The 13,628-nt window shown below is 39.1% G+C and overlaps 1 protein-coding gene across 3 annotated transcripts in view; it reads right to left on the minus strand.

Moving 5' to 3' along the window:
- Nucleotides 1-5,576: 5,576 nt before the first annotated feature.
- PDZD2 (PDZ domain containing 2) overlaps nucleotides 5,577-13,628 on the minus strand; it is a 393,189-nt gene continuing 385,137 nt past the window's right edge. For all 3 annotated transcript variants that reach the window (XM_053592669.1, XM_053592654.1, XM_053592679.1), the window contains 2 exons: nucleotides 13,352-13,486; nucleotides 5,577-8,307 (listed from right to left, as the gene is read on the minus strand). In XM_053592669.1, the coding sequence (XP_053448644.1) occupies nucleotides 8,141-8,307; nucleotides 13,352-13,486 (302 nt within the window). In that variant the 3' untranslated portion in view covers nucleotides 5,577-8,140. The remainder of the gene's footprint in view (nucleotides 8,308-13,351; nucleotides 13,487-13,628) is intronic.

Raw genomic sequence — 13,628 nt, forward strand, 5'->3', positions numbered from 1 at the left:
AAATTCAGATAGCAGACAGTTTCAGAACTCCAGCACGACTCAACCCGAATAAGACATCCCCCAGACACATCATAATCAACTTCACTAAAGTTAATATGAAGGAGAAAATTCTGAAAGCAGCCAGACGAAAGAAAACCATCACCTACAAGGGCAAGAATATTAGAATAACTGCAGATCTCCCTGCTGAAACCTTTCCAGCTAGAAGAGGATGGTCATCGACTTTTAATCTCCTAAAACAAAATAATTTACAACGTAGGATCCTGTACCCAGCTAAACTGAGTTTCATTTATGATGGAGAAATTAAATACTTAAATGACACTCACATGTTGAAGAAATTTGCCATAACTAAACCAGCTCTCCAGATTATGCTCAGACCTATCCTCCATAAAGACCAGCATAATCCACCACAAAAGTAAACCCACCCAGAAAATTTTGATCAAATTCCAACTTCCACAGTTGCAAAAGGATTAAAAATGTCCACTGGACTCTCAAAAGGTTTATCAATATTCTCAATTAATGTGAATGGTTTAAATTGTCCTCTAAGGAGGCAGAGGTTGGCTGACTAAATACAAAAACTCAAGCCAGATATCTGCTGCATACAAGAATCACATCTTACATTAAAAGATATTTAGATTCAAGGTGAAGGGATGGTCATCTATACTCCAGGCAAATGGAAAGCAGAAAAAAGCAGGCGTTGCAATCCTATTTGCAGATGCAGTAGGCTTTAAACCAACTGAAATAAGGAAGGATAAGGATGGACACTTCGTATTTGTTAAAGGTAATACTCAATATGATATTTCAATTATTAATACTTATGCACCAAACCAAAATGCACCTCAATTTATAAGAGAAACTGTAACAGACATGAGCAACTTGATTTCCTCCAGTTCCATAGTAGTTGGAGATTTTAACACCTCTTTAGCAGTGCTGGATAGATCCTCCAAAAAGAAGCTAAGCAAAGAAATTTTAGATTTAAACGTAACCATTCAACATCTGGACTTGACAGACATCTACAGAACATTTCATCCCAACAAAACTGAATACACATTCTTCTCATCAGTCCATGAACATATTCCAAAATCGACCACATCCTAGGCCACAAATGTAACCTCAGCAAATTTAAAAAAACAGAAATTATTCCTTGCATCTTCTCAGACCATCATGGAATAAAAGTTGAACTCAATAACAACAGGAACCTGCATACCCATAGAAAAACATGGAAGCTAAACAACATTATGCTGAAGGATAGATGGGTTATAGACGAGATTAAAATGTTTGGAGCAAAATAACAATCAAGACACGAATTACCAGAACCTCTGGGATACTGCAAAGGCAGTCCTAAGAGGGAAATTTATAGCACTGCAAGCCTTCCTCAAGAAAACAGAAAGAGAGGAAGTTAATAACTTAATGGGACATCTCAAGCAACCGGAGAAGGAAGAACAGTCCAACCCCAAACCCAGCAGAAGAAAAGAAATAACCAAAATCAGAGGAGAATTAAATGAAATTGAAAACAAACGAATTATACAACAGATCAATAAATCCAAAAGTTGGTTTTTTTAAAAGATCAATAAAATAGATAAACCATTGGCCAACCTAACCAGGAAAAAAAGAGTAAAATCTCTAATTTCTTCAATCAGAAATGGTAGTGATGAAATAACAGACCCCTCAGAAATTCAAAAAATCTTTAACGAATACTACAAGAAACTCTACTCTCAGAAATAAGAAAATCTGAAAGAAATCGACCAATACCTGGAAGCACACCACCTACCAAGACTTAGCCAGAATGAAGTGGAAATGTTGAACAGGCGTGTATCAAGTTCTGAAATAGCATCAACTATACAAAATCTCCCTACAAAGAAAAGCCCAGGACCAGATGGCTTTACATCAGAATTCTACCAAACCTTTAAAGAAGAACTAGTACCTATATTAATTAATACACTACTGGGACCTGATCAAACTAAAACCTCTTCCAAAATATAAAAAAAGAAGGAATATTACCCAACACATTCTACGAAACAAACATCACCTTGATCCCCAAACCAGGGAAAGACCCACCAAGAAAAGAAAATTATAGATCAATATCATTAATGAATATTGATGCTAAAATACTCAATAAGATCTGAACTAACAGAATCCAACAATACATCAAAAAAATTATACACCACGACCAAGTGGCATTTATCCTAGGGTCTCAAGGCTGGTTCAATATACGTAAATCTATAAATGTAATTCAGCACATAAAGAAACTAAAAAATAAGGACCATATGATTCTTTCAATTGATGCAGAAACAGCTTTTGATAATATCCAGTATCCGTTCATGATCAGAACACTTAAGAAAATTGGTATAGAAGGGACATTTCTTAAAGTAATAGAGGCCATCTACAGCAAACCCACAGCCAATATGGCATTGAATGGAGTGAAATTGAAATCATTTCCACTTAGATCAGGAACCAGGCAAGGTTGCCCATTGTCTCCATTGCTCTTTAACATTGTAATAGAAGTTTTAGCCATTGTAATTAGGGAAGAAAAGTCGATCAAGGGTATCCACACAGGGTCAGAAGAGATCAAACTTTCACTCTTCGCAGACGATATGATCGTATATCTGGAAAACACTAGGGAATCTACTACAAAACTTTTAGAAATGATCAAGGGATATAGCAATGTCTCAGGCTACAAAATCAACACCCATAAATCTGTAGCCTTTATATATACCAACATTAACCAAGCCGAGAAAACAGTCAAAGACTCTATTCCTTTCACAGTAGTGTCAAAGAAAATGAAATATTTGGGAGTATACCTAACAAAGGACGTGAAAGATCTCTACAGAGAGAACTATGAAACTTTAAGAAAAGAAATAGCTGAAGATGTTAACCAATGGAAAACCATACCATCCTCATGGCTGGGAAGAATGAACATTGTTAAAATGTGCATACTACCCAAAGCAATATATTTTCATGCAATTCCTATTAAAGCTCCATTGTCATATTTTAAAGATCTTGAAAAAATAATACTTCGTTTTATATGGAACCAGAAAAAAAACCTTGAATAGCCAAAACATTACTCAGCAATAAAAACACAGCAGGAGGAATCACACTACCAGACCTGAGACTGTACTATAAATCAATAGTGATCAAAACAGCATGGTATTGGCACAAAAACAGAGAAGTAGATGTCTGGAACAGAATAGAGAACCAAGAGATGAATCCAGCTACTTACCATTATTTGATCTTTGACAAGCCAATTAAAAGCATTCAGTGGGGAAAAGATTCCCTACTTAACAAATGGTGCTGGGTGAACTGGCTGGCAACCTGTAGAAGATTGAAACTGGACCCACACCTTTCACCATTAACTAAGACTCTCACTGGATAAAAGATTTAAACTTAAGACATGAAACTATAAAAATACTTGAAGAAAGTGCAGGGAAAACTCTTGAAGGAATCATCTTGGGTGAATATTTCATGAGGAGGACTCCCCAGGCAATTGAAGCAGTATCAAAAATACACTACTGGGACCTGATCAAACTAAAATGCTTCTGCACAGCCAAGAACCTGTAAGTAAAGCAAACAGACAGCCCTCAGAATTGTAGAAAATATTTGCAGATTATACCTCTAATAAAGGTCTAATAACCAGAATCCACAGAGAACTCAAACGTATTAGCAAGAAAAGAACATGTGATCCCATCTCAGGGTGGGCAAGGGACTTGAAGAGAAACTTCTCTAAAGAAGACAGATGCACGATCTACAAACACATGAAAAAAAGCTCATCATCCTTAATCATCAGGGAAATGCAAATCAAAACTTACTTTGAGATATCACCTAACCCCAGGAAGAGTAGCCCACATATCAAAATCCCAAAACCAGAGATGTTGGCGTGGATGTGGAGAAAAGGGCACACTTGTACACTGCTGGTGGGAATGCACAATAATACGTTCCTTCTGAAAGGATGTTTGGAGAATACTTAGAGACCTAAAAATAGACCTGCCATTCGATCCTATAATTCCTTTACTAGGTTTATACCCAGAAGACCAAAAGTCACAATATAACAAAGGCATCTATGGGCGGCGCCTGTGGCTCAGTCGGTAAGGTGCTGGCCCATATACTGAGGGTGGCGGGTTCAAACCTGGCCCCGGCTGAACTGCAAACCAAAAAATAGCTGGGCGTTGTGGCAGGCGCCTGTAGTCCCAGCTACTTGGGAGGCTGAGGCAAGAGAATCGCTTCAGCCCAGGAGTTGGAGGTTGCTGTGAGCTGTGTGATGCCATGGCACTCTACCGAGGGCGATAAAGTGAGACTCTGTCTCTACAAAAAAAACAAAACAAAACAAAACAAAACAAAGGCATCTGTACCAGAATGTTTATTGCAGCCCAATTCATAATTGCTAAGTCATGGAAGAAGCCCAAGTGCTATTGACCCACCAATGGACTAGCAAATTGTGGTAGATGTATAACCTGGAATATTATGCAGCCTTAAAGAAAGATGGCGACTTTTATCTCTTTCATGTTTACATAGATGGAGCTGGAACATAATCTTCTTAGCAAAGTATCTCAGGAATGGAAGAAAAAGTATCCAATGGACTCAGCCCTATTATGAAGCTAAATTATAGCTTTCACATGAAGGCTGCAACCCAAGTATAGCACAAGAGTATGAGGAAAGGGAAGAGGAAGGGAGAGGGGAGGGTATGGTGAAGGGAGGGTGATGGGTGGGGCCACACCTTCAGTGCATCTTAGAATGGGTACAGGCGAAACTTATACTAAATGCAGAATACAAACGTCTACATGTAATAACTAAGAAAGTGCCATGAAGGCTACGTTGAACAGTTTGATGAGAATATTTCAGATTGTATATGAAACCAGCACATACATTGTACCCCTTGATTGCACTAATGTACACAGCTATGATTTAACAATAAAAAAAAAAATTGAGGTATTCTTATGCTCCTTCATCTTCTCCAAAATGCACTCACACGCAGAGGCACACATCACTCCCGGCCATTCATCTTAGCAGGGATCCAGTATAACTATTTTTTTCCTGACTGATGGGCCCAACAATGTGTATAGACTTCAGTAATAAAAGAGCCTACCAACAAAAAAAAAAAAAAAAAAAGAAACTGAAGGCAGGAAGTGACCCGGAGGTTCTGGTGAAAGAATAGGACATTTAATTGTAAGGTGTTAGAGGGAGAACAGTTGTGGATTATGTGAAGATTGTACGTGTGGCATGGCACAGCTAGCTTGAGTTCTTTTGCCTTTGTGCTTCTCCCTCATTTGTTAATAATAAGCAGTTTTTCGCTCAGCGCCTGTAGTACAGTGGTTACAGCGCCAGCCACATACACTGAAGTTGGCAGGTTCGAACCCAGCCTGGTAGAAAACAATGACAACTGCAACAAAAAGTAGCCGGGCATTGTAGCAGGTGTCTGTAGTCCCAGGTACTTGGGAGGCTGAGGCAAGAGAATTGCTTTAAGCCCAAGAGTTTGAGGTTGCTGTGATGCCCTCGCACTCTACCGAGGGCAACATAGTGGGACTCTGTTTCACAAAAAAAACAAAACAGCTCTTTTCTTATCTTGAACAATGAAAAAAAAAAGCCAAGTAGTAAGCAGAGTGTTTTATTTTTTTGAAATTACTTAAAAAAGGTTGTTTACAGAGATGTAGATTTACATAACTTGGCGACAACGTTTTTTTAAAATGTACAGGCTATTTCATATTATTGCACTTACTCTTTAATATATAAGGCATTTTATTTTACATAAATAATATATAATATACAACAGGTGTGGTGCCAATTGAGTTAACCATCAAATTCAATGTGATGTGTGTGGGAGGATGGAAATAAAACCCAACCTACTTCATTCTTCATGGTATATTCTTGCAACTATGATTTACATGTTATAACACATATTTATCCTCATAGCTTATTGTGAATAACTGGGTTTAAAAAGAAAAAAATAACGACAGTTTTAGTAGGACAATATCGTTACTGTTCAGGAATTGTGGGAATTTATTAGACTAATTAGAAGTACTAGTCATGCCTTGAACACTGAAGACAAATAGCATTCTATCTCAGGGTCAAAGACAGGTTAGCTTTTGCTTCTTCCTTTAAATTTCAACTGTTAGCCAGGTAACCCTTCTGGCAAGATCTAGTGGAAATGGCTGATGCCTTTAACAAGTGTAGTAAGCCAGAGGTCTAGCATTGGACTCCTGATACAAGGATTAAGGACTTTCAGAAGGAGACCATTCTGTTGCTCCACACTGCTCTAGAAATTTCCGTCCACATAGAAGTGGGCATAACTGTATGAGTAGAGGCAAACAATGGTTTTCAGTGTTGTTGACTTCAAATAGTCTCTTGTCATTTAGGCAAAAAAGCATAAACCATGAAACTGACCACAGAGACAAAAAAACTAGCATGCACCTTGCACTGACTTCCTATAGTAAGTATCCTACCTGTAATTGTAGTGAAAAGTAGAAGCTAAATCAAGCAGACCTTTCTAGCTAACTCTTGTACTACATTCTCCTTTGTATAACCTGTTGAAAAATAAGAAATAGGGGCTTAGACAAGCCAGATATTTCAGTCTCATCTGAGGACTAGGTTGATCCCACAATGCTTAGTGGGATTGGTCACTCAGAAAATGACATACAAAGGTTGATGGTTCAAGCACCTCCATGATCTGGGGGTCACAGCCACAGACCCAAGCTGTGGGTTATTTAAAGAAATATCTCCAACAAAAAATAGTGTAATCATGCATGCAGGTGTGACTGATGCAATCTCACCCGTATTCCCAGAACTCATAGAGAGTTGGGTTGTAACTACATAGTTCTGCTCCTTTACCTCAAGTCACTCACCCTGTTTCTCTCTTTTCCTCCTCATGACATTTTGATAAAGCTGATGAGGGTTTATGATTTATCTAAGAAAATAACTTCATGACAGTGAACAGAATGGCCACTGTAAGGAAGAGAAGATGATCGTGCTTCAAACGAAGGAGCAGCCAGGGTGAGTTTCACAAGTAGCATGAGTTACAAATCTTCTGTAGGAAGACATTTTTGGCAAAAGTGAGAATTTGGAAAACAGGAAAACGAGCCACAAAAACGCCAGTCACTGCACATCCAATACTCAGAAATGTTAGCTTTCTTAAACATGTTGGGAAAGGGAAGAATAACCAAACAAAAAGTCCCTTAAAAGGATTATTTTAAGCTCCTCTATTTGGATTGTAAATATGTCATGTTTATACATACAAGGATGATTAAAAAGATGATTTCTAAAAATTTAATGGTTGGAGTACATGAAACATAGAAATGGAAACCCAGTGACTGATACTTTTGCCTGCTCTTGTGTTGACTAGTCTTGAATTCAAGCGTTTATTCAAGACAAGTTTGAAAACTAGATATAAGGTGCTTTCAGATCTGGAACTTTCTGCTTCTAAGCAGCAAAGCTCACGGCTATTTAATACAGTTTATTAGAATTGCTATTCTGTAAAACAGCCCAATGACTTTTACAGATAGGAAATGATCAGCGTGTCATGATAAGCGATAACCCACTGAATTCTGCATTCATACATTATACTCACTCAAAAAATATTACTTTCTGTATTTTGCTTTTTCATTTTCAGATAATTCCTGAGCTCAGCCTAACAAGTAGGTCATAATTTTTCAGTCTCATTCTGTTTTCAGGGTAACATATAATAGACCTGCAGCTCCTCCTTCCCTTGAATGTGCCTTAAAGCACTGTCATTTACTTACAAAATCATACAAAACTATATAGTCCTTTTGGCTGTAACATTTGTGGTATCCTCAGACTTTGTTCCCTAATCACTAGGATTAGGTCTAGCTGGGAGAGCTGGCAAGAGGGATGTGAAGGTATAGGTTTCAAATGAAAAAGGGCATGTCACATCTTGTATCCCCATTGGCAAACATAAATGGTAGGGGACAGGCACTGGAACAAAAGGAATCCCTTGAGTGATCCAGGCGGAAGACTTCCAGAGTTCAACTTCATTGCTGTTGCACATATAATAGGCCAGACTATATGTATAAATATAAGCTTGGAAATTTTCATAGTCCTTGCCTATACCAATATTAGTTTTAAGAACTCATTATTTAAAGAATTTGTTCTATTTTGCTAAAGTAAGAAGGTAACTGATAAAAGGCCTTGTTAAAATTCACGAAGAATTCCTATGCTTTCTAATTACTAACTGCACAGATCCTTCTGGGACAGACTTCATAATATTCCAGGCATCAAAGTGCATGAGCCCAACCAACGGTTTCCCATTAATAGCAAGAATTTCATCTCCAGCTTCTATTATTCCAGCTTGTTCAGCTGCACCACCTGTGAGAATAAATACAGAATAATGAGTTGGCACTTTCATAGTATTAAAAAAATCCCGGGCACAGTGGCTCACGCCTGTAATCTCAGCACTGTGGGAGGCTTGCTTGAGCTCAGGCGTTTGAAACTTGTCTGGGCGAGAGTGAGACCCTGATTCATTAAAAGAAAAACCCAGTGGGTGCTGCACCTGTAATCCCAGTAAACGAAAAGCTTGAAAAATCTCTAATCTATATGCCTATATTCTTAGGATAGGAAAATATTTCTTAAATAAGACAAACATATGCATAAAAACAAATTGCACTATTAAAAATAAGCAACTGACAAGGGAAGATATTTTCAATATATTTAATTACAAATGAACATGGTTACTATAAAATACAGAGAATATTGGGCAAAGGAAATGAATAGCTAAAATCCAAATAGCCAATAAATACAGAAAAACAGGTTCAACTTTTGTTAACTCATTGGCTGATAAATCCAGGTTCTGAGAATTGATATTACTGTAAGGTTTAACATAGTTTTGTATAGGTTATAGCAAATTTATAAGCTTTTTGAAAAAAAAAGTAACTAAAGGGCTTCTGCTTGCCTTTCTCACACATCTAAAATAATCTCATTGGCTTGGCACCTGTAACCAGCAGCTAGGGTGCCAGCCACCTAACACCAGAGCTGACGGGTTCGAATCCGGACCCACCAAACAACAATGACAAATACATTTTAAAAATTAATGAATAAAATTAAAAAGATTAAATCCATGTGAAGACAGAATTTAAAAAAAGAAGAAACCATTTTTTATGACATGGAGAAAGATAAAAATTACAGGAGGGTGATAAGGAGTGCCTGTAATCCTACCACTCTGGGAGGCCACGGTGTGGGGATTGCTAGAGCTCAGGAGTTGGAGACCAGCCTAAGCCAGAGAAAGACCTTGTCTCTAAAAATAGCTGGGCATGTGGTAGGCGCCTGAAACAAGAGAATGACGTGAGCTGTAATGCCACAGTACTCTACCAAGGGTGACAAAGTGGGACTCTGTCTCAAAAGTTTTTTAAAAAAAACTGTTTCATAGCTTCCATTTAAGAAGCACTGCCAAAATTCTCCCTAGAGATGAAACAATAGATGCTTGCACCAGAAAGAATGAGAGTTTTCCTTTGTCCACGTCCTTGTCAATATATTTTAGGAAAGTTATTTTTGACCAACTCGATAAATTAAAAAAAGATTCCCAATATTTACAATTTTCATCCAATAACTAAGTTTGAGCATCTTATATTTCTTGGCCATTTGTGACTGGATTATAGTTATATACTCCAGATTTTAACTTTGTTGATCAAATATCTTCTAATCAATGGCTTATATTTTTATACTAATAATTTTTTTGCCATACAGTAAACATTTAATGTTTTTTAAGGATATGTGTTTTTCTGTTACATTTAAGAAACTTTCCTATGATATTTAAAAATAAGTAATTCTATTGATCTTTGTATGTTGATAATGAATTCATCACTCTTGGTGAACTGTTTATCTCTTACGGTTTTGATAGCTTATTTGGTAAAATGATAAACAGAAGCCATGCAAACCTATAACTGTACCAGTGTACACTGCTGCCTCATACAGGAACTTAAAAACAACCATTTTCTAACTTTTCAGGGATACTGATATTTATTATTCAGAATTTTTATTAGCCTTATACAAGAAATCAGTATGCTGTATTTCTTTCTGTTACTTGAGCTAAAAGGCACAGGAAAACAAAATGAATGAAAAACTTAGCCCCATGAAATTTCTAAGTATAAATAGGAAAGAAGATGAAATCTTTGCATAAGCTCTAAGTCTGTACAAAGTAACTAGCTTTACTGGTCTTCAAAAAGTGGAGGGAGGGATCTACCTTATAATATTCCACATCATCTGAATGCATTTTCACAAGAACAAAACCTCAGGCTTGTACTCAAGAGCATCTAAACGCTAGGCTAGTCTGTGAGACAGATGCTTTTTTCTTTTCTTTCCATTTCCAGAGCAGTTTTCATGGCTTTCTAATCAGATGTTAGTGAAGGGCCAAGTAGTTGTCCAGGACATTCTATCTCTGCCTTGCTGGGAGACATTCATTTTCTCCACTGTAGTGGTGGAATTATAGCCAGATTCCTCTAACCAGGCCTCCTCGGGCACATGCCACCCTAGGTGCCGTGCCATGCCAGCCAGCCTGGCCTGCACTGGCTATGTGTCTTGTGACTGACCATGGCAGCATCAACTCCATCTCCCTACATGAATATCTTAAAATATCTCCAAATGTAGCTGTCACTCTTTTTTTTTTTTTTTCTTTTTTGAGACAGAGCCTCAAGCTGTCACCCTGGGTAGAGTGCTGTGGCATCACAGCTCACAACAACCTCCAACTCCTGGGCTCAAACGATTCTCCTGCCGGCGCCTGCCACAACGCCCAGCTATATTTTTTTGGTTGCAACCAGCATTGTTGTTTGGTGGGCCTGGGGGATTCGAACCCACCAGCTCAGGTGTATGTGGCTGGTGCCTGAGCCACAGGCACCGAGCCGAGTAGCTGTCATTCTTATATGATAGTTTAGCTAGGTAGAATGTTTTAAGCTAACTTGAGATATTTTCTCTCAATTCTGTCAGCTTTAGGCATTCCTGCTGCTAATCTGATTGTAGTGCCATCTGAATCAATGAATTTTCTGCTGGCTTTTTAATTATTTGAGACAGAGTCTCACTTTGTCGCCCTTGGTAGAGTGCCGTGTGTCATAGCTCACAGCAACCTCAAACTCCTGGGGTCAAATGATCCCCTGGCTACTGTTTTTAGTAGAGACGGGGTTTCAATTTTGCTGAGGCTGGTCTTGAAGTCGTGCGCTAAAGCAATCCACCTGCCTCGGCCTCCCAGAGTGCTAGGATTACAGGTGTGAGCCACCACACTTATAAAATTCAGCCTATTTTGCCATTGATTAGATTTTTCAGTTCTGAAAAAATTCTGAGTCCTAATTTCTCCAAATATTTCCTTTTTGTCCTTCTAGCACTCCTTATCACCCTCCTGTAATTTTTATTTTTCTCCATGTCATAAAAAATGGTTTCTTTTTTTTTTAACAAATTCTGTCTTCATAAGGATTTAATGTACTTTTTAATTTTATTCATTAATTTTTAAAATGTATGTGATTTCCTGTTCACTAATTGGGGGTATGTGTATAAATTTTTTTCCTCTAGGAAGTAGGGGCTTGCTATATTGCAGGAAAAAACATTCAATTCCTGGGCTCAAGCGAACCTCCTACCTCCCAAGTAGTCCCAGACTACAGGTGCCCATGACTGTGCCCAGCTTACTTAATTTTCTTTAACATATTTGCATGCTTCTTTTAAAAATCCTCTTGGACTTGTTTCATCGATAATATTCCTGCCTTATTTTTTATGGGCTTCCCTGTTTACTGGGTCTGCTGGCAATGCATGTCCTTCTGTACCCAGTGCCCAACTCTTACAGTTGGGCTGCTTCACACTCGCCTGAGCTCAGCTTCCCCTGTTCTGCTCTGTCCACTTGACCAGTTACCTTGAATGAATCTGAGTTCTTCTCCCTGGAACCGTTAAGTTCAGACCTCATATAGGCAGAGGATGTATGCCTGTCCTCTCCTTGCCCTTGGGGGCCATTAGCAAGCAGCCTGTCCGGCTGTCACCAGATAAGCAAACAACCAGGCCTCTGTATCACAACGAGCCTGGTTTCATCGCCCCCAGGGTGCTCAGCTCTTGCTCCTGGGGGCACTCTAATGCACATTTTTTTTTCCGCTCTGCTTACCACTAGGTGCTTCACTTCTAATTCATGGAGATTTTTTTTCCCCCCCTATTAGTACCATGTATGAGGCATGGAGAGAAACTTTGAAATTGTTATATAATATAGAAATGCTTGCATACCACAAGGTGGTCATTTAAAAAAAAAAACAATCCTGGGTGGCACCTGTGGCTCAGTCGGTAAGGCGCCGGCCCCAAACCCAGCCCCGGCCGAACTACAACAACAACAAAAAAAAAATGGCCGGGCGTTGTGATGGGCGCCTGTAGTCACAGCTGCTTGGGAGGCTGAGGCAAGAGAATTGCTTAAGCCTAGGAGTTGGAGGTTGCTGTGAGCTGCGTGATGCCATGGCACTCTACCCAGGGCCATAAAGTGAAACTCTGTCTCTACAAAAAAAAAAAAAAAACAATCCTTAGCTAAGAAGAATTGACCTCATTACTTATTCTGTTACATAAAGATCAGAAACCTTAGGGAATGTGTCATTGTACATTGATGTTGTGGGTGCGATTGAATTGTTAAGAATCTGTATAATTGTACCAATTGTATTAACATAAGAGATTTCAATTGAAGACTTCCCAGTATCATAAACGAATTCTTTAAGTTGATGAACAGACTTATACTTCCAAACCATTTCAAAAGTATCTACTTTCTTGCTGCCTCGTAGGTTAAGATTTTGGCTGATATTAAGTACTCCTGACTGGCAAATCTGAGGGCCTTGCTTAGCTTGATTGTTCACATTGATAACAATAATATCACTTAGGAACATGATGTTAGGGACTGTAGTGCAGGGCTTGGGGAACAGACTCAGGTGCCAAGCTGGGCGGCGCCTGTGGCTCAGTGAGTAGGGCGCCAGCCCCATATACCAAGGATGGCAGGTTCAAACCCAGCCCCGGCCAAACTGCAACTAAAAATAGCTGGGCATTGTGGCAGGTGCCTTGTAGTCCCAGCTGCTCTGGAGGCTGAGCAACCTCCAACTCCTGGGTTTGAGCGTGGTTCTGCAACTTACAGCTGTGCAACCTGAGGCACCTCCTTAACTCCTCTGTGGCTCAGTTTCTCCTTTTGTAAATAGGCACGATAATGGTACCCACTCAATAGGATTGTATGAGTTAATATTTAAAAACTGCAAAAAACTACAGAACTGACCAACAGTGAACTGTCTCAAACCTACTTACAAACATTTCAGATTTTTAAAAATACATTTGATTTCCAAATGGAAGACAATGAGTTTTCATCAAGACATAACATGGACAGGAAACAGGACCTTGAAGGCTGAGTTTTCTTGGACATTACCTTTGTACACGCTTTTGATGAGCAGAGGCCCGTCTCCAGACATAGATGATTTTCCCCCGTCCAGACTCAATCCCAGCCCAGCTGAGGTCTTCCGCACTTCAACACACAGGGTATCACGTGCAGCCATGCTTCTCCCTGTAGCGGTGGTATTCGTCAAGATCAGAATGACAGGCCTGTGCATCGCTCATGCGCCAGGTACTCCTGTCTCCCTCAAGTCCCATAGACTGTGCGGTTCTCTAATAACATTTGATCCTAGACTAAGGGTTGGTCTGCCCAC

The sequence above is a fragment of the Nycticebus coucang genome, chromosome 1 (assembly GCF_027406575.1).
Source record: "Nycticebus coucang isolate mNycCou1 chromosome 1, mNycCou1.pri, whole genome shotgun sequence".
Classification (NCBI taxonomy): domain Eukaryota; kingdom Metazoa; phylum Chordata; class Mammalia; order Primates; family Lorisidae; genus Nycticebus; species Nycticebus coucang.